The 20915-nt window shown below is 48.5% G+C and overlaps 7 protein-coding genes across 7 annotated transcripts; 4 read left to right on the top strand and 3 right to left on the bottom strand.

The window, feature by feature from the left end:
- Positions 1-964: 964 nt before the first annotated feature.
- FIESC28_06291 (uncharacterized protein) lies at positions 965-3741 on the bottom strand (the record flags this gene model as incomplete). Its single annotated transcript, XM_031160435.1, has 3 exons — positions 965-3089; positions 3138-3541; positions 3592-3741. 3 exons carry the CDS (start codon positions 3739-3741, stop codon positions 965-967), a joined length of 2679 nt encoding a protein of 892 aa, XP_031015481.1.
- Positions 3742-4365: 624 nt separating this feature from the next.
- FIESC28_06292 (uncharacterized protein) lies at positions 4366-4888 on the bottom strand (the record flags this gene model as incomplete). Its single annotated transcript, XM_031160436.1, has 2 exons — positions 4366-4733; positions 4795-4888. The coding sequence occupies 2 exons, from the start codon at positions 4886-4888 to the stop codon at positions 4366-4368; spliced, it is 462 nt and encodes a 153-aa protein (XP_031015482.1).
- A 1792-nt stretch (positions 4889-6680) lies between these two features.
- Positions 6681-7242, top strand: FIESC28_06293 (uncharacterized protein; the record flags this gene model as incomplete). Its single annotated transcript, XM_031160437.1, has 3 exons — positions 6681-6861; positions 6923-7156; positions 7214-7242. 3 exons carry the CDS (start codon positions 6681-6683, stop codon positions 7240-7242), a joined length of 444 nt encoding a protein of 147 aa, XP_031015483.1.
- Positions 7243-8166: 924 nt separating this feature from the next.
- Positions 8167-10387, top strand: FIESC28_06294 (uncharacterized protein; the record flags this gene model as incomplete). Its single annotated transcript, XM_031160438.1, has 3 exons — positions 8167-8901; positions 8953-10058; positions 10111-10387. The coding sequence occupies 3 exons, from the start codon at positions 8167-8169 to the stop codon at positions 10385-10387; spliced, it is 2118 nt and encodes a 705-aa protein (XP_031015484.1).
- A 4067-nt stretch (positions 10388-14454) lies between these two features.
- On the top strand, positions 14455-16112 carry FIESC28_06295 (uncharacterized protein; the record flags this gene model as incomplete). Its single annotated transcript, XM_031160439.1, has 4 exons — positions 14455-14568; positions 14624-14668; positions 14720-14925; positions 14981-16112. The coding sequence occupies 4 exons, from the start codon at positions 14455-14457 to the stop codon at positions 16110-16112; spliced, it is 1497 nt and encodes a 498-aa protein (XP_031015485.1).
- Positions 16113-17939: 1827 nt separating this feature from the next.
- FIESC28_06296 (uncharacterized protein) lies at positions 17940-19485 on the top strand (the record flags this gene model as incomplete). Its single annotated transcript, XM_031160440.1, has 4 exons — positions 17940-18229; positions 18279-18480; positions 18530-18724; positions 18772-19485. 4 exons carry the CDS (start codon positions 17940-17942, stop codon positions 19483-19485), a joined length of 1401 nt encoding a protein of 466 aa, XP_031015486.1.
- Positions 19486-19751: 266 nt separating this feature from the next.
- Positions 19752-20702, bottom strand: FIESC28_06297 (uncharacterized protein; the record flags this gene model as incomplete). The annotated part of the gene is made up of 3 exons (XM_031160441.1): positions 19752-19858; positions 19914-20610; positions 20661-20702. 3 exons carry the CDS (start codon positions 20700-20702, stop codon positions 19752-19754), a joined length of 846 nt encoding a protein of 281 aa, XP_031015487.1.
- Positions 20703-20915: the final 213 nt, after the last annotated feature.

A 20915-nucleotide genomic window follows, 5' to 3' on the forward strand; every position in this document is an offset into this window, starting at 1 on the left:
ACTGTTGGTTTTCTGTTTTACTCTTTTGTGTCGGTGTTCGTTCACCAGTCGCTCAATCCAAGTTCTTTTCGTCTTATATAAAGAGGCTCGTCCAAGTTGCCTGCTTCGAGGGTCTCGAGGTACGCAACCTCTGCATCAACAGTCGATCGTCGACGAGGAAAGATGACCCAGACATTGGGAGTGAAGAAAGATAGGCCAAGCATAGTGAAGCTGTGATTTAATTTAGATCAGTGTACGTGGTGGCGTTGAGTAGGAGCAAAGACGGCTCTGTATGTGAAGATACTCAGAATTCTCTCCGAATCCGCGTTCCAGAAAACATTCCCATCATGGCTATTTATCTGTAAAGTTTTCCCCAGTCCAGAATCTCACAGCTGGTTTCTCACAAACGCCTCCATCTTCAAAGATCCCAAAGCCCCATCGCCATGCTCACGATCTCAGACGGATTCGGTAAAGCATGAACCCTTAAGGGTTCTGGGCTTTGAGGTTGGAATGCAGGGGATCGTGGCGTTGATCTCCACAGGTTACTCTAGAATAGGAGCTAGTCTTCTCGGGATAGCTTCATTTTGGAGATTTGGAATGCTGAGTGGTGCAAGTCCATTGGTTAGAGCTCGTAGTGCAGAGTTAATCTTGCAGAGATCGTCGATAGCTTTGACGTAGCTGGTTCCTGAAGAACGGCGTCGATCTCTAGAAATGTGACGACACTGGCGGCTGAATTCAGACTTCGATAATGGGAAAATGACATAGGAAGCTTTGTTTGCTCAAACAGCAAAAGCCTTGTTCTCTCTCTTTCATTCATTAATAACAAATCCAGTATATAGAGAAATTCATCATTACCAACGCCGTCATTCCTGAGCTTTGTTCATGCACATCACATCTCGTTTCATCAAAAGCAGAGTTCTGTATCTATCCAGCTTTTTTCGAACCATTTGCCTCCCATCCGTCATTCAGGTCTTCAGTCATGTTCTCATTCCACAACCAGTCCCTCTAGCACGTGCATGGCTCTTGTGCCTTCACTTTCGAACCGGTTGACTATTGACTCGCACTCGTGCTTAAGCTGCTTCTCAGCCTGTGCAGCGTTGTGGTAGATCCACTCTTGCACTGTCATTTGCTTCTCAGGTGATGACAAAGTCTGACCCTGCTTAAGGAATCGATCCAGCCCGTTCTCCTTATAATCCTTGGGTGGTGTTCCGAACACGGCGTCAAGATCTAACTCCGTCCATGGAGTAGTACTGCGAAGTCCTGCAATTACATTGCGCTTGGATGGTGAAAGCTTTGAGGGAGAGACGCGGGTAGGTGTAGTCACCGCAGGTGGCAATGCCACTCTCTTGGGGTTGATAGTGGCTGATGGTCTTGATGAGGGTGGCTCGTTCTCAGCATCCGAGGCCTGTGGTGATTGGGAAGGTGAAATGGCTGCTTGTCGAGCTGAAGGGGCAGGGGAGGTGCCTCTTCCAGGTGTGGAGGGTGGATGAGCAGCGCTAGCAGGTGGTGATGAGGGCACAGGTTCTGGGGCGGGCGATTCTTGAGCGGGCTGCTCGTCTTTGGGTTCCTCCGACGCATAAATCTCGACATCTTCATCCATGCGATCTTCCACAGGCTGCGAGAACGGTTGAGTCGACTCTTGACTATGTGCCATTTCCATCGACTTTCGGGCTTCCAACGACTTCTTAGATGGGCGACCACGACCGCGTTTAGGAGCTGCATCACTCAATTGACTCTCATTAGCCCCAACAGAAGGCCGAGACGCCAAAGATGCCTTGGAAGGACGCCCACGGCCGCGCTTTACGGGTGGTTGTTCGGGAGCTTCCTCGGCCTCTGCTGGAGCTTCCACTAGTTCGAGGTCATCCATTGAGGCTCGTGAGGCCATGGATGCTTTAGATGGACGTCCTCGACCTCGCTTGCCAGTGCTCAAGCGAGCAGCTCCTGACTTCTTGACAACAGTGTCAGTGCTGGCAATGCTGTCGTTGTGGGCTGGCTCATCCACTTGAGCATGCTCCTCTGGCTCAGCAATCTCTTGCTCAGTCTCTTCGGCTTGTGTTTGCTCGAGCTCAGCCTCATCTTCCTCGGGTTCTGGAGCTGCTTTGGTCTTCTTCGACTTGGACTGTTTTGACACTTTGCGTGTACCGGCCTTTCGGCCTTTCTTTGGAACTTCTAGCTCCTGAGGCTCAGCTTCGGGTTCAGGCTCAGGTTCCGCCTCTTGCTCTGGTTCAGGCTCGTGTTCAAGCTCGGGCTCAGGCTCATTGACCTCCATCTCAGCTTGCAAGGCCTTGAGATCATCATCGATCTCGTCCTCATCTGGCACGACAGGCTCAGGGTTCAGCATAGCATAGTCTCGTGAATACTCCTGCTGCTCAGCCCTAGCCATAGACGACTTCGATCTCTTCTCCTTCTTCTGGCGTCTTTCTGAATCGGAGTCGAAGGTCAACTCCTCATCTTCAGTAAGTTGGTTCTCAAGATCCGCCTCTAGTTGTCGCTCGATCTCATCATCGTCTGGGAATGTTCCGGGAGTTGCTTCGTAGCCTGTTGAGACCACCTCTTCTGTAATAGATGTCGTAGAAACGTCGTGCGATGACTTGGCTGTAGGCTTTCGGGTCGCCTTCTTCTTGCCGCCCTTCTTCGGGGCAGGAGCTTCGGCCATGTCTGAGTCTTCGTCTTGTTCTACCGTAGACTCATTGACAACGCGAGTTGCGCGCTTCTTGCCTGGTGGCGCATCCGAGGTAGCCATGCTCACATCTTCTATCGCTGAGCTGTCTCGCTTCTTTCCCCGAGAAAGCTTGGATGGCTCTTCATCTTGTAGAGATGTCTCGACGTCCTCAGCTGGAGCTTCCTTCTTTGCCTTTGTTTTTCGTCCCTTGGAAGTCGCTTTACGCGCTTTTGTCTTCTTGCCGCCTGTTGCTGTCGAGCTCGTTGTCATAACACTGTCATCGATAGCGGCTGTTGACTCGTTCATTGAAGGCGCTTCTGAAGCAGCGACGGACTGGACAGACAAGCGCGATGTTTTGGAAGCGCGTGCGGCTTTGGGTTTACTCGATTTCTTCGCTTGTAGTAGAATAAAGAATGGGCAGCCAGGGGATCGGTTGTAGTGCTCGTCACTATGCTTTGTTAGTTAATGCCGTAGTTATGACCCTTGTAATACTCACAGAGGCTTGTCGCCAGGTTCCCAACCATCTAGCGCAAGTTGGCAGTAGGTACAGGTGGCCATATCATCCGACTCTTCAGTCGGTGTGTATTTCCAGCCTGCATCGACTAGCTGCTTGGTTTTGCACTTCCATCCCTTTTTGCCCTCGTGGGGCCATCTGCCAGCAAAAGTTGCCTTTCGAGCTTCCTTCATGTATGGCTGGTCGGGTTCTTGTTGCGCATAATCTCCAATATCGGATTCTATCGCGGCGACAACTGCCCAACCGCATTCGGGAGCATGCTTCAAGTGTTCGACAAGAGGGTCGTCGTTGGCTTCCCAGCCGTCGAGGCCTTTGTGACATAGGAAACATTGGGCATTATCGGGGTTTTCTGGTGTTGGGTTGAAGAAAAGACCAGCGCGAGCAAGCTACGAGATTGTTAGCTGTTGTTGCAACTGGCGTGAAGACGGCAGCATACGCTATCGGGGGTAATGGACTTGTGAGGCCAGTTGAGAGCTTTGGTGCCTCGTCCGCTTGCTGCAGATCCTCTCTTCTTGGAGTTCTTCTGGAAGGACGCCAATCGGCTCTCGTAGGTGATATATTGGTCGGTAATGTCGTCGAAAGACATGGTTGTAGATTCGATGCGCGTGAAAGCGCGGTCAAGGGTAGAGGTCTTTAATCGAGACGCGATGCGTCGGCAAAAGATCGAAGTTGGAGAACAAAGTCGCAACTAAGCAAGAATAAATAAAATGGAAATCAAGAAATGACTGCGCTCATGACAGAATTGGTATCCGCTGAAGCAAATTCTAGTTGCGCAAGTCGTACCAAAAGGTATACTACCTATTACCTCGAGGTTGAGTAAACAGTTTGTTGTTGTGGAAGGAATTCGTGATACTCGCTTGCTGCGACGGGACGGAATTGATCGAGCAAAAGAAGCGGTCGAAGGGTGGGCCCCAGCGCGTTTGTTTACTTTGGTGGGTCGGCCAACCCCAGAGATCCAAACATGGATTGAGGGACTCACTCTCTACCCCCAGAGAATATTACGTATAAACACGATAACCAAGTGTCTAACGAGACGATATTTCGATTGTTTTGACAAGGATTCCTTCGAGTTGCCCGAATTATTCTCGGTTAGCTATTATTAGCAATGGGCCTCAAAATCTACACTAGGTGATATCTCACAGCTACAGCTCACAGGACTATAATCATAACATTGTGTGATGTATTCCTCTCTTATATCACAGAGACTCATCTACAGCTTTCCTGCAGCTTTCAATCCTTTCTCACCGTCAACCAAAACACACCATCCCTCATAACCTCGGCCACCATCTCCAGCAACTACAGCTTCGAAAGTTCCTGGGGCATTGGCAAAGTCGAGAACAGCATCATCAAAACTGCCAGGCTGCAGCCAAACAGATGGAATACCCTTCTCCTTAGCTTCCTGAAGCACCTTGAGAGTTGCTGCTGGGGGCGTGATGACCGAAAGAGAAGTCTGAGTAGGGTTTGAAAGTGCTGACACGTTAGGAACAGTAGGATGGTCCTTGTTCAGCGCATTGATCGACTCTGACCCCGGGTTGATGGGAGTGACAGGCAGGTCATGATGAAGGTACCAGGCAAAGACTACGAGAGGTCATGATGAGTGAAACGTGGTTCCATATATGAATGAACAGGTAGGTCTTACCGCGGTGACCGAATTTAGCAGGGTTAGAGCTGGCGCCTGCAACTGCGTAAGCAGATGAAGCAAAGAATTTGCGGACAGTAGCTTCAGTTGCCATTTTGAACAAGTTGTATGTGCTTCTGTGTATTCTGATGTTGCAAGATATGTTCTGCCGAGGATAAAGGTGTCGGCTGCGGGGCTTTACCTAAGACGCCATATGCTGCAGCCATTGCTTGTGTTGCATCACAACTCCGCGGCATTTCAAGCACTTATAAATCACGATCTATTCTGAGCATCAACAAATTGGAGATTTGCTCCCATGTGAGGAGTCATTCTTGGTATAAACGACAATTATCGTCCGGCAGCGGCTCGTTTAGCAGCGTGCATGACCAGACCTAGTACCTGAATTCTTGAGTGTCAATGATACAGCCGTTGAGAAACGCTGCCGCCGTTTAAGCTTCTGGACGTTTTGGAAAGTCATCCAACCAGACTCTCTGCTCGGTTCTAATTGATTAGTTTTCTTTACCGTTGTCGACTTCAACAGTATGTGGCTTTGCGGCCAGCTATCTTAAATACATGCTGGCTTGGGCAAATCTCCAGGGTAAGCCATGCGCCAGTTGATAACGTTCGGTACACCGGAATAGCCACAAGACATGATAAGCGATTGAGTTTTACGAGAAACTCCAATACGTTCGGTCTTGGTATTGTTTCAATCGATATTAGATGGCTCACGTTACTGAAACAAAAGCGACCAGATTTAAAGGACATGTCTATGAGATTTCGGCTCATGGAAAGAGATAAGCGAGTTCCAAAACATGACGTCGATTAAAATGTGATAGGATGGTCTAAGCATCAATTCTATGTGTTCAAGGCAAAGAGATTGCAGAAAGAGAACGGACACTGTTTCTAATATTGCAGAGATAACACAATTTATGCTGCTGGTTACGTATGGTACAGAGCACCCAAAGAGGCTGTTCATTCAATCAGAATACAGCAACAAAGAAAAAGGAATGATAGGTGCAGAAAGAAGCGGTAAGGATACTCTGCTTTAATAGCATCATGTCATGACTCTTTCAATCTTTTATGTCGTCCGTAGGCTTGCCATGAGACTTCGCTAGTATCACAGAAAGTCATCATGATACTTTAACCAACACCACGGTGACATTGGAGACGTCATTGTAAGAGCTGTGATTTGTGCAAGAATATCTGCCCAATGTTTTATGGTAATATCGTACATAATTCTCAATGTGATGGTTAAAGGGGCCTTGCATTACTTACTCCAGTTTCAATAGTTTCACCGCCAAAGGCGTTAGTGTAAGCCTGACAAAATAGAGTGAGTAGTGTAGAGGAATAATAGAGTGGTGCTATTCTGTCTCTGATGACATGGCTCAAGTTGACCCATGAAATGACCCCGTTGCCCCGTCAGTCTCTGGCCAAAAGACACCAGGGAGGCCAGAGCGTGGAGAGCAAATGCACATGGAATGCAATCTTGGCTCCTCTTTTCTGTCTTTTCCATCTTACAACCTCTCAACACCATTTTTCTGATCTTGGAAACATCTTGAAAGTCAATTATTTTTGTTTGTTGACCAGCCACACTACAGCCAACCACTACAACCCCTCCAAATAACCCCAAATAACCTAAAAATGGTGAGTGAGCTCCAGTTGCCCCGGACACCCCTTAATTCGCATGCGTAAACAATGCACCCCGCCTTCTGATTCGACGGATTCAGTCGAAGTCGCCCAAATAGTTGGCAGTTGGCTGGTTTTGCTTCCCATCAGATCGCGCGGCACAAACTCTTGGTTTTCCTCATCTTGCATCCTTCTGCATCTCTTGATAACCACCACAACATTCGCATTCGCATCGCATCGCAATCTTCACATATACAACTCAACCACCTCACAAAGCAATCATGTCTAACAACAAGTTCGAATCGCAGGCTTCTACCAACTACAAGGAGGCTTTCGCCCTGTTCGACAAGCGCGGAAATGGTCGTGTCACTGTTGACAGCCTCGGTGATCTTCTGCGCGCCTGTGGCCAGAACCCTACCCTCGCTGAGATTCAGGACCTCGAGAAGAATGTTGGTAGCGAGTGTGAGTAGAACCTCTGCGACGAACGAAAACCTGCCATGTTTACTGACTTTTTCCGGTGCAGTCGACTTCGAGACATTCCAGCGCGTGCTGAACCGCCCCGGTGGTTTCCGCGACCCCGGCGAGCCTGAGGAATACTGCCGTGGTTTCCAAGTGTTTGATAAGGATATGACGGGTTTCATCGGCGTCGGCCAACTCAAGTACATCTTGACAAACCTGGGTGAGAAGATGACCGATGAGGAGGTCGATGAGCTCCTCAAGGCTGTTGACACCAGCTCAGGCCAGGTCAACTACACTGGTACGTACAATTCTACAGCAAAAACAATTCGAGCAGCGACTAACAAGACTTCAACAGACCTCGTGCGAACCATTCTCGCCAACTAAATACAATACTGTAAAGATAGGGGCGGAATAGGTTTTGCATCTGCGTTGACGGACCGGCGTTTGCTTGTTTGATTATGGATATGGATGGAATCGGTTATGGATACGCCGAAATGATGAATTATTGCTGCCATTGTGCGGAGCACTAGCATGTCTGGATTTCTGGTAGATAATTGGGAGGCGAGTAGGGAGTTACTAAATGAAGCTCTATGTGTCTCTTGATTGCGTATGGTTCGATTTGGTTTTGGTGGAGTTGTCATGGCAGCCAACGCTCAGTGAGGTCATTAACAGCTTGTCTGAATAACTCGGCATTGAAAATGCTTGTTTCTGGTAAAACAATCAATCAATCTTCTACAGCGACTCACATTGCCTATAATGCCATTGTTTTGATCGCCCATATTATGCATGATTCACCTCGAATCCTCATTAGCCGCCGTGATCATGACACCGCATCCGACTGCCCCGCGATTTCGCTGGCCTGAGAGCGGGTCCAGGTCCAAGTGGGAAGCTCTAAGCTGCACCTCTCAATAATTGCCCCATCTCGCCGCATCTTCAATAAACGCCTTTTCAACGCCTTTGACGCCTAGACACGGAATAATCGCATTAGTCTCGTTGAAAAAGACCCCTCTTTTGACTGCGAGTTGCCTCAATTCCGAGACTCGACCATCTTCAAACCAATCGGCTTACCTTCCAGGTAGCATTCACCTCATTCATCCATCCCATCCCGTCCCATCCCAATCATCCAAGCTGGACAAGCGTGCTCCCCGCCGGCCCCTCCTCCTCCTCCTACTCTCCCTCTTCTTCCTTTTTGTCGCCGTCACTCTGGCTTCCTCAAGAGCTTTCTCCCGCCTCGGCTCTCTTGCGAATCATTTAAGATTCCAAGCTCCACGAACTATACTTTCAACAAGACAGCTTGTAACAACCACCATGGTTACTCCCGACAAGTATCGTAACCCTCCTCAGGCGCCGCCTCTGTTCACCGCCACCCCCGACTCGATCGCTGCCGACACCAAGAAGCTCTGCGATGCTACCAAGAATGTCCTCGACTCTGTCGCGGCCAATGTCACCGCAGACAAGGCTTCTTTCGCCAATGTCCTCGAGCCTATCCTCGTAGATGAGAATCTGGCTGCCACTCAGCGTCGCATCTTGACCTTCTACCACCATGTTTCAACAGACAAGGAGCTTCGTGATGCTTCTACCGAGTCTGAGAGAGTCTTCAACGACTTCGGTATCGAGTGTAACATGCGAGAGGATATCTTCAACGCTGTCGACGCAGCTTTCGCCAACAGAGAATCTCAGGACCTCACCAAGGAGCAGGCACACGTTCTCGAGAAGGAGAGAAATAAGTACATCCGAAACGGGCTTCGTCTACCTGCTGGACCTAAGCGAGACCGATTCAAGGAGATCCAGAAGCGTCTGAGCGAGCTTGAGATCAAGGGCCAGACAAACCTCAACGAGGAGAAGGGAGCTATCTGGTTTACTCCTGAGGAGCTTAAGGGAGTTCCTTCTGACGACATTGACGTCGACTCACTCGAGAAGGGCACCGGTGAGAACGAGGGCAAGGTTAAGCTCTCATTCAAGTACAACCATTACTTCCCGCTTATCAAGTATGCGATCGACGCCGATACCCGTCGCAAGTACACTATCGCGGAATCCAACAAGGTAAGATCCAATTGGTGCTTGATTAATCGAAAAAGCTAACCGAACCTGCAGGCCAATGTCAACGTTCCTATCTTCCAGGAGATCATTACCCTCCGAGATGAGGCTGCACGACTTCTCGGTTACGAGAACCACGCAGCTCTGCGCATTGAGGAGAAGATGGCCAAGAGCCCCGCCGCTGTTCGATCATTCCTGGACGACCTTCGAACACGACTTGCCGAGGGTGGCGCCAAGGAGATTAACGCCCTCAAGGAGTACAAGAAGAAGGATTATGAGGAGCGTGGCCTCTCATTCGACGACAGCTTCTACATGTGGGACACATCATTCTACTCCCGAATCCAGAAGGAGAAGGAGTACAGTGTTGATGAGGCTAAGATCTCTCAATACTTCCCCGTTGAGTCGACCTTCGCTGGCATGCTGAAGATTTTCGAGGAAATCTTCGGTTTCGTTTTTGTTGAGCTCAAGCCCGAGGAGCGAGCTAGACTCAGTCCTACTGGAAAGGCCGAGGATATTGTTTGGCACGAGGATGTTCTGATTTACAGTGTCTGGGATGACGAGGCTTCAGGCTCCAACTTCAACGGATACCTGTACCTCGATCTTCACCCTCGTGACAATAAGTATGGTCACAACGCCAACTTCAACCTGGAGCCTGGTTACGTCACTGAGGACGGCAAGAAGCACTACCCTGTTACTGCCCTTGTCTGTAACTTCAGCAAGCCAACCCCCAAGAAGCCTTCTCTGCTGAAGCACCACGAGGTTGTGACTCTGTTCCACGAGCTGGGTCATGGCATTCACGACTTGGCTGGACGCACCCGCTACAGTTACTTCCACGGAACCTCCACGGTGCTTGACTTTGTCGAGGCTCCCTCTCAAATGCTGGAGAACTGGTGCTGGACTCCTAGCGTGCTTAAGTCACTGTCTAAGCACTGGGAGACACAGGAGCAGATTCCTGATGAGCTCATTGAGAAGTTGGTTTCCACGAAGCGTCTCAACTCAGCTATTGGCGCACTTGGACAGCTTACTATTGGTCTGTTTGATATGACTGTGCACACCCCTGAGTCTCACGAGGCCGTCAAGAAGCTTAACGCCGGCCGAACCTGGAACACGCTTCGACATGAGATCTCCGGCACCAAGGGTCCTGAAGACCTTGGAGAGGGATAGTAAGTATTTGCGCAAAGATTTGTTTGAATGTTGAAGCTAACTCATTATTAGTGAATGGGGTAACCGACACGCTGGGATCGGCCACTTTATTGGTGGATACGATGCTGGCTACTATGGATACCTCTACTCTGAGGTATTCTCTCTCGACATGTTCCACTCATTCTTCGCCAAGAACCCCATGGACGGAAAGGAAGGTCGACGATACCGCCACACCGTGCTTGAGAGAGGTGGAAGTATCCCTGAGATGGAATTCCTGAAGGAGTTCCTCGGCCGAGAGCCCAGCTCAGAAGCCTTCTACAAGGAGCTTGGACTTTCCTCAGCTGCTTAGATGGATAGAAGTTAACGTAGTAAAAGAAGACAGAAATGATTGGAATGATCAATTAGAACATGGGAAAGTGCGAGCCATCGGAATGTTATTGACGAACCACGTGTTGGCGTTGCACAATGATGACTACTAACTCCCATCCCCCTGGACTATGCAGTGATATACGAGAAAGGAATCTCGTATCTTGCAGCCACCCGCACGTAGATCCTGTTACCTGGGTCCTCCGAGCCCATGCCATGACCACACTCTAATGCTGTTGTAGATGCAGGGTTGGCTGCATAGCGTTGTGTAACTGGGCACTATCGCCAAGTCACGGGGCTGTATTATTGGGGATGATATGCTGGGTTTGTGAGTTTATCGAATGCAATCAGCCGTTCATCTCCGGAAATAGATCGTGATGCTGGTTTCCTTGCGGTGAGGTATTGTAGTTAAGCTTAAGTCGATGGCCTTCGTTTCATGGGTTATGTCACTGAATAACAGGGTCTGGGTGAGTGAGTTGGGATGAACGTTTGGCGGCCTGGGAGTCTTTGTTCGAAGGCGGCGTATGTAATTACGGATTTGAGCATGAAACTACCGCAAACTCTGTTCAAGGTTTGACATCGCTGATGGTAAAGAGACTATGCGATGAGGACTCGGTTGGATAGTCTAGCTTGATGAACTATGGTTACGTTGACTTGGTAATCTGTCTGATATGAGCTGTTATCTGGGACACTCGGTCAACTTCCTTACCTTTGCAGCAACATAGCGTACCATCCCAATCTTTACTTGTTGATATGTTTTACCTGAAACCAATTACACACTTACATCTAGACCAGTGAATACTTACTTGGGTCATAAAAAGTGGCATCATCCCAGAGATCTCGAACGCAGCCTTTAAACTCCGGGGAAGTGAGATTCAAAGGCGGAACCGCATCTTCGCCCCCCAGACTTTGATGCTGATTCTCTTAGATCCGGGGAAACCTTACAAGCAACCTCATGAACAGTTCATAATCGGAAGATAGAGACTCTTTCGGGGACGAACAACGGCGGTGGATCTCCGTGTGGCTGATCCTTGGGTATGGCCGTCTTCGTGAATAGTGTGCCTTGGTGATATTCTTCATAGCCAGTTGGAGATGGCCTTCTTGGAGAAAGATAGCCAATATCGTGCTCTAGATTTACCGGAGACTTTACCGGCCGCTACGGCGATGAGCGGGCTTCTGCCACCGCGTCACTACCGTGCGGTTCATCAGACCACTCCAACATCTCCCCATCCCTGAGAGCCAGTAGCAGTAGATGGTTTCGTAAAGGGTGGGGATAAACAGCTGAGAATGACGCGGAGGTTGCCATTGCATCTTCCTCTTGACATGGAATGAGATGGATGAGGAAAAGAACGTTGACTTCGTTGATGGATGCGGAGAAGAGCTAGGGATAGTTTGGAGCTATCATGGATCCATGGCTTGCGCGGGGGAACGGGTAGTCTAAAATGGTGATTGCGGGGAAAGATGGGGTAACATTAACAATGGAGAGAAGAGGATGAGATGATACTATCATATTCAAATACATTTAATTGACAAATACATAGATAATGCATCGCATTCTATTGCTGCCTGGAGATAAGTGAAAGGCGATTAGAGATCTCTGAGAAAGCCTATTGATATCTGCATGTCTCATCACCAAAACAATGTATTATACCTAACCAATGTATAGTATCGTAAAGCATCATAAGGTCTTATTTCACTCTGTAACTACCCGAGCTGAGAAAATCCCAACTGCATCTCCGACTGACCGTATGCCGTGCTAACGACATTGACGGAGTGGCTTAACAAAACGACTGGCCAGAAACCCTTCCAGGCCACGTTCCAGAAATGAAAAGCCCCAAGCCTCAATATGCAGGTTCCCTAACGTGCCGTCACCGTCTCTCCAACACGTTTTTAGCGGGCTGAGGTTCCAGTTCCAGGCGACATGACACCCTTCTTTGCCAGGCAGTAATAGGTTCCCGGTGTTTGCACCGCACGCTACGGATTTGCCGCCGGGACTGGACCGTGTAAGAAGGGTGTGGTTGGATAGCCTTTCTTTTTGAGAATTTGATTGTATCACCGAATGATTGGTTGGTATTTTATGGTTGGGTTTGTCACTCTGATGATGTCTACCGTCCTCGGTTAAGTGGGAGCAGGGGTATGAATGCTGTAAATGAACTATCCAAGCTTGATATTCTATTCTATTTCTTGTTAGATATCATCTAGTCAATGCTTTGACATATCGCTTAATAGTTGTAAGAAGATGGTCATATGGACACGCAAACTGCCATTCAAGGCCATTAAGAGCAATGATATCTTACTGAACCCTTGCTGTAAATGGTGCGGGAATACAGGGGTGACTTGAAAGCGTTTGATTCAACTAATGCAAAGCAGACAAACAGCGGATCCGATGCCAACGGCAAACTAAAGAAAAAGGATAAAGCTTGTATTTGGTAGCGTAAGTAGCTAAAATAAGAGGCGGCAGGGAGGCGAAACAGTGCCAAGGGTTTTGAGATGGAGACAAACAAAAACAAGTACCCGAGTATCTCTTTAAGGACATGTTTGCGTCTGTGTGAGTGCGGAGCGTGGCCTGGCCTGAGAGAGATGAGATGAGTTGGGATGGGATGACATGACCCGTCACTCAAAGACACAAGGGCAGCAGATTCTGTGATGACGTGACGTCCTCATGTATACAATTCAACTGTATTCGACGAAGTATGGTACACAGTTCGATCAGAATAATACTCGATAGACTAATAAAGAAGTTGGAGAAATAGACTTGAACTAACGTTAGTTCTTGGAGTACCATTGAGAGGCAAGGTAGACTAATAAACAAGAATTAGTCTGTATCCTTGATGACCAACAGGTATCAAACAATGGATGCTATTCTCTCCCATTTACCCCTCCAACTCTTCTCTACTCTTCCTATCGCGGCTCACACCTCGCACTTGAGCAACATGCCCTAACACGCTCAGAACGCCATCTCGCGTGGCCGCCCCTCGGACGCACAAAGGAAGCCGTACAGTCCTGTGCTGTGCTCTTGCATGTCATGTCTGGCGTTACATAGCCCATCTGCCGGGCTCCATAATGATGTCCCATTTTCTTCTTTATCAAGTCACCGCTGCGCTGCATAGACTACAAGGGTTGTATTTCCCTGCAAAGGTACCCCGCAGAGAAAGAAATAAGATCCCATCGTTAGATCCCGGGATATGATTATGGCTGTACACCCCTCCCTGAGACATGACAGCTGGGGATATGCTCAAAGGATTTCTGGGATGTGGTTCGTCGGTAAATGGAAGCTCCTGTCGGTTGCAGTGGCGGACGGACAAATGGATCAAAATATCTGGTGCAGACATGGGTGAGGGTTGTAAGTGAGAGAGAAAGCGTAGGTGAGAGTGTTGTGGCTGCATACGTTCTTAACACTCCTATTTCTTTCTATCCACTATCATCGTTAGCTCTCGACGAGGATGTATTTCTTTCTTTCTTGGCAAAGAAATGTAGGCGCTTCAATCTCCACACGCTGGGGGTGTAAGAGTGCAAGTGAGGCCTTCGTTTTCTTCTACTTCAACTATTAAAAGGCTTCATCCCCGTCAGTTGCAAGCATAACTTGAGTAGATATTCACCGTCAAAGTATATACAAGAAAACGGCCTCGATAACTCTTCTTGCTATCGGATCTCCCGTCCTTTCGCCTCGTTCGAAACGCAAAGGAAGGGTTTCGTTTCTCCTGTTGCACCGTCACTCCCGCGTCTGGGGTTCGTTCTTGTTGTCTTGTCTCGCATTTTCGGTTGACGAAGATAGACAGTACGCTACCCTACGCTGCACCTTCCTTGAGTCTCAAAACTTCTTTTTTTGAGCCTCTCCTTCCTCCTCCCCGGTGTTCTTTTCATCTGGTCCTCCCCCTCCTTCCTCTTCTGTCTCGGCTGGTTGCTGCGCTCTTGTCCCCCACCAGTTCCTTCCTCCCACGTTTTTCTGATCCGCCGCTATCCTCAAAGAGGCCGGGCCTACTTCTACCCTTTACCATCTCCCTGGTGAATCCCGAGAGATACGAAAACCCTTGTTTGGAGTATATCAACATGAGCGACTACGATCGAAAGGAACCCTTCGACGAGAAGGCCTCGACCTCTGAGGTTGACCTCGTAGTTGCTGACCCTGATGCTGGGTTGAGCGAGGCTGAGAAGCAGGAAGCTGTGAGTAGCACATGTTATGTCAAATATTGATAAATATGTACTGACAAGGTTTCAGGAGAAGAAGCTACTCCGAAAGATTGATATGCAGCTTGTGCCTTGGGTATGACAACTCCGCGCTCCATGAGATATAACAACAGACTAACAACATCAGCTCTGCCTTCTTTACCTCATCTGCTTCCTCGACCGAACCAACATCGGCAATGCCAAAATCGCTGGTCTCCTCGATGATGTGCACATGAACACTTCGCAGTTCAATGCGACTTTGACCATTTTCTACATCTCGTACGCCATCTTCGAACCGCTGGCCAATGTTCTTTTGAAGTGGTCCAAGCCTTCAATCTTTATCCCTGCCATCATGTAAGTTTTCGCACCAATGCAGAAATGCCTACACAGCAACTGACCGACAATGCAGGGTTCTCTGGGGAGCAGCCATGTTGGGTATGGGTTTCGTCAAGAACTGGGATGGTCTTATGGCTGCTCGCTGGTTTCTTGGTGTCACAGAAGCCGGACTCTTTCCCGGAATCAACTACTACCTATCCTGCTGGTATAAGCGATCCGAATTCGGTGCCCGCGCGGCTTGGTTCTTCTCAGCTGCTGCTCTTGCTGGATCTTTCGGCGGTCTGCTGGCTGCTGCTATCCAGAAAATGGATGGTGTTTCTGGAATTGCTGGTTGGGCTTGGATCTTTATCATCGAAGGACTTCTTACGATCATTATTGGTATCGTCTCGTTCTGGATGGTTCACGACTTTCCCACAGAAGCCAAGTTTCTCGACGAAAAGGAGCGAGCTCGTGTTATTTACCGACTCGCTGCTGATAAGCAGTCTTCGGCTAAAGACGAAAAGTTCAAGATGAAGTATTTCTGGCAATCCATTACCGACTGGAAGACCTATGTGGGTATGCTTATCTATATGGGACCCCTGATGCCCCTGTACTCCTTCAGTGTCTTCCTACCGACCATTATCCAAAACATGGCCTTTACCGACAAGAAGGCAGTCGTCAAGAATCAGCTTCTCAGTGTACCACCCTATGCCTTGGCAGCTGTCGCCACTATTTGTGTCGGTATCTACTCGGACAGGATTAACAAGCGAGGCATCTTCAACTTGATTGCGGCTCCCATAGGAATGGCAGGCTTCATCATGCTCATCGCCTCTACAAACCCTGCTGTGCAATACACTGGATGCTTCTTGGGTGCTCTCGGTATCTACCCTGTCATCCCCATTACCATCAGCTGGGTCGCCAACAACGTTGAGGGTGTGTACAAGCGAGGTATCACTCTCGGCTTTGTCATAGGTTGGGGCAACCTCAACGGTGTTGTGAGCAGCAACGTCTTTTTCAACAGTCCTCGTTTCTACGAGGGTCATGGCACAGTTCTGGGATACATGTTTGGGGCCATTTTCTGTGGCAGTCTCCTGATGTATGCCATGCTTGCCCTTGAGAACAAGAAACGGTTGGCGGGTGAACGGGATCACCTCCTGGAGGGCAAGTCTGCCGAGGAGATCCACGAGATGGGCGATAAGCGACCCGATTTCATTTACACACTGTAAGAGTATTTATGACTTATCATTAAGAGGAGGGGAAAACCGATCGGTGGTACATGGGTCCAAACAGGGTTGTAAATTGAGTCACGAGTATGTAAATCAGCGATCAGTGTCAATTGATCATAAGTACATAGCAAACATCCTGTCTCTCCTACCTTGACGTCTGCTGTCAAGCACGGTATAAAGTGCCATACGCCTTTCATGTGATATTTTCTTGTATACTGTCATGTTGGTTAGACGTGTACTAGTGGTCAGTTATGTGACCGTTGATGTTCTGGAAGCAAGAGAGTTCTCTCATCTCACAGCCTGATGGTAGAATCAGCCAGCCACAGCAGCCAACAAGACGAATATGCTGCGCGTGATTAGCTGACAGACGCCTCCCCTGATAGCCACTTTAACGGCCCTGCCCGAAATAGCAGCGGCTAATGCAAGAATTACCATACACTGTATATACCCAGGCAAATGTGTATGCACTTTGTAGTGGGCAGAAGGCGAGTCCTGGGATTGCAGATGGTAATTGGATCAAAGGTATTGTTTGTCGCAGCCGCCACCCGCCACGTTTCATCCTCTCCCACGCGACCGAGAGGCTAGAGAATGAGAGATGAGAGAAAATCCGGCAATCAAACTCGAGTCTGCGCTGAGATGTTGGATGGGGGTGATGTCACACTCTGATTCAGCCCACGGGAGCGTACAGCTTTTAATCAAAGTTGGGAGAACGAGGCTTCTTGACCGCAATTAGATGATAGTGAAAGATGTAGAAAGCTGAATTAAAAGATTAGTTAGTTAGTGCTTCGGAGAGAAGGAAGGCTGAATGTTGGTGGTAAAGACCGTTGATAGTCGAGAGATGGTGCTTGTTTGCTCTTATTGTTACTGTTTACCCCTGTAATTCTTCTCGATTGCCATGCGATGCCAAGACTCTGGAGAGATCTCGAGGCTGTCATGTTTGTCTGCACGGATGGGGCGAGGTTGGAGATATAGCCTACTTGCTTCACCGCTTACGGTATAGACTGCACGTTGTTGGTTCCTGTTTAGCTTGACGGGAGATGGGCAGGCTTGGGGATTACCGTTGAGTCTGGGGAAGTGCCAAGATTAAGGCTAAGGCTATCGATGGTGAGAAGTGATAAGTGACAGTGTTAGATGGTGAACCAATTTTGTAGTTCGAGTATTGGTACTGCACTGCACCGCAGCTGCGCAGCCAAGACAGTAATTAAATCGTTGGTGGGAAACTTGCAGAGAGAAAAGCGTTTCGATTCTGGAAGCATTTGTAGTCAAGAGGAGGGTGAGAAGAGGAAGAGATTGGGTAGATAATCAGAGATAGTTGTAAGGCCAAGAGGATTGTGCTTCTTGTTTGTTGGACTGAATAATTGACACTGACCTCTACTGAATTATGTGTTAATGTTGATACAAATAAATCCCCTCTCATCTCCTTCATAGATCAGAGAAACACAGTCAAAAGATCCCTCGTCTAACGGGTACGTGCAGCTCTTGGAGGTGACACCACATCTCGACTTGGCCCATCTTGAATCACTCTCTCTTCCCTTTTTCTCTACTATTCTGTTCTACTCTCCACAATCCTTTTCTTCTCCCATCGCTTAAACAAAAACAAACTCGCGCCTTCTCGTCTTTTGTTTCCCTTTCTAGTTACGCAAAGAGAAAATCGGCTACCTACCTTACCTCTATCCATCCACTCATTCTGCCCTTTTTATTTACCATCACTCGAATCCCTCACACTTTTTGTTCAAGGACAGGATATTCTTGCTACTCGCTACCCATCCCCTTGTCTGGGACTCGGGAAACGAGAAAAGAATCATCTTGAGAAACAAAAAAGAAAAGATGACGCTCAAGTTCATCGCGGGGCGAGGCTCTGACCTTTTGGATGAGAGTCAGAGACATACACTCGTACTGTTTGAGCGCATTGGAGGATCTGTCAGCTTGATCTCTGTGCTTTTGATATTCATCACCTACGCCCTCGTCCCGCGTGTTCGCAATGTGCAGAATACTTTTATAGTGTTTGCCAGTGTTGCCAATGTCGGGGCTAGCTGTGCGAGTATCATCGCTATGGATGGTTTGGAACTTGGTGTTTCTTCGCCTCTCTGTCAGGCGCAGAGCTTCATGTTCCATATGTGAGTAGCTTGCCGTCGTCTCTTTATCACAAACTGACAAGAGTTATAGGTTCATGCAGTCTGATCCTTGGTGGTCACTCGCCATGGCCTTCAACGTCTTTCTCGTCTTCTTCTTCCGCGCCAGTCCGGATTCGTTCCGACGATGGTGGTGGGTGTATTGTCTCATTTGTTACGGTGGCCCTTTTGCTATTGCCATTGCGTTGCTTCTGGTTAGAAACCCGAACCGCGGCCTTGTGTTTGGTCAAGCCACTGTAAGTTTCCTCCTTACAAGAATGATACTGGTAGCTGATTCATGGATAGATCTGGTGCTGGGTTAACCGGGACTGGGAAAACATTCGCATCTACACTTACTACATGCTCATCTGGGTGTGTATCGCTGGATCACTGATCTTCTACTTTATGGTTGGATATCATGTGTTTCGGTCTCGAAACAGACTCAAGAGTTTGTCTGCTTCCAAGAGTAGAGAGCCAGCCCCTATTGAGCCTTCTCAAGGTGTAAGTAATATTCTTTCACATATAAGATACTAGACTAATGTATATAGCAGAGACAAGTCGACTTCCTCACAGTCCCCCAAGACTGCTTCTACGGAACCATCGTCACCGAAGTCCAAGTCGTCCACTCAACGGCCGCAACGGCCTCAACGAACCATCTCCCCGATCCTCCGAGACCCGCTTACACAGCACGCTCATCAACACCTCAAGTCTCCTTCGACGAACCCCCCGGAGGAGTGCAAGGATCCAACAGTCACTATTTCTCAACCTCTATATCCCCCGGGGTCATCCAAGACCGAGTTAATAGCTCGCCCCTGCGTCGCATGCACGTAGCGACCAACCGAACCCTCAGCAAATTCGTCATCGACGACCCTATAAAGAAGGCTTATCTGCGCACGAGCTTCCTCTTCGCCCTTAGTGTGTTGGTGACCTGGATTCCGAGCAGCTTAAACCGCATTCACAGCTGGCTGACCGGCAACTCACCCTTCGAGTACCACGTCGCCACGGCCGCTGTACTTCCGCTCCAGGGCCTCTGGAACGCAGTCATTTTCTTCGTCACGAGTTTCAAGGTCCTCAAGGAGTGGTGCAAGAACCTCGGACAGGATACGAATCTTCAAGAGAGAGAAATGACACAGACGAGGGAAGAGTTTGATGAACAGGTTGGGAGGAGCGGCGAAAGCTTCCTGGATGACACAGACTCCGGTAGTGACGTTGAGCTGCGACGAATGGGAGAAGCGCCAGGGAAGAGATCCCCGAGTCTTTAAGTCTCTTTTCTTCTTTTTCTTTTTTGAAATGATCTGGGGATTTATTGTATGATCTATATGTATGCTGATGATGGAGTATTTGGTTTGCGAACAAGGCGATATTGATCGCTATCTAGTAGGTAGACTAGATTGAGGCTCGATGATGTACCTCGCTGGTCTGAAGGCCATTGAGCCAGCAATATGTAAAGTCTAATACAGAAAAATGATTTTTGAATTGTTGCGAGCCCGTATATGCGTAGCAAAATGTTGAGAGTCTCATGGTCATCTTACATCGAAGCCCCGTGGATCACAAGAGTCTTGCCCGAGTTTCCCATTTCCTCCACAGCAGACAACTCCAGTGCTTCCGACATGTTGTGTACGCGAACAAGAAGTTCTTTCATAAGTTAGCACATATTCATTTCATCATGATACAAGACCTCGAAGCAAACCTTCATATACCAGCTTATAATGAACTGGCGGATCATCATCAGGCCCCGAAATCAAAGGCATCGTCTCAGACGGCGCAAGGGCAACACTGAACCGAATTCCAACATCCTTGTTCTTGTCGATCCAGAGAACATTCTCGGGAGATGAATCTTGTTTGCTCGCCGCCTCGGCAAGCCATTTTCGGAATACACGTACGACTCCATCGACAAGGTTGACATGGCTTATGAACAGTCCACTCCTCGGCCCTTCCTTGACGAGGTTAATCGAAGCAATCAACTGAGAAAATAACTCTCCGTCATCAAGATTTATATCTTGCGTCGCTGTATCGTCATTCACATCCTCCGAAGGTTGAGCTTCCGTTGGACGTCTGCGTACTCTTCTGGCACTTCTATTCTCCGGTGCAAACACCGGTTTGAAGGAAGAATACAAGCGTCGCAGATCAGCTAGTTCAGTCGCATCTTCACTAACAGGAGGGCCTTCCGGTGTCACTAAGCCTTGGTAGCGACATGCTAGATAGGGCGTGTAGAGCTGGTCACTTGGATGGTAGCATTCTAGAATGAGTTTGTTATCGGGGAGGGGAGCAGCTTGGAGGAGGCGTTGGTGGATGAGACGTGTGATCAGAGAGTAAATACGGCGGTTGATGGTGGCGAAGGAGAGTAGCTCTTTGGTTGAGAGGGGAGAGAGGATGGATGTGAGAATCTGGAAATGTCAATTGAAAAGTCTGAAGGTTAAAAGGTTGAGAAACGCACTTCATTTGGTAGACCGTTCATTGAAGCATCGTGAGACGTCATGATCGGTGAAGGGATGTAGCTGGAGTGGTGATAACACCGAGTGGCGATAGGATAAAGACGGAACAAGATTGCAATTGGGTTTATAAAATCGATGATGGACTCTTCAATCCATGAATGAGATTCAATAGGTGAGAGTTTTACAGTGATGAGAGTGATGATTTCTTGGCGTAGGATTATGGAATAACGGATGAAATGGATGAAGCTTCAAGTTGA

The sequence above is a fragment of the Fusarium coffeatum genome (assembly GCF_003316985.1).
Source record: "Fusarium coffeatum strain FIESC_28 chromosome Unknown BRIP53273_contig_136, whole genome shotgun sequence".
Classification (NCBI taxonomy): domain Eukaryota; kingdom Fungi; phylum Ascomycota; class Sordariomycetes; order Hypocreales; family Nectriaceae; genus Fusarium; species Fusarium coffeatum.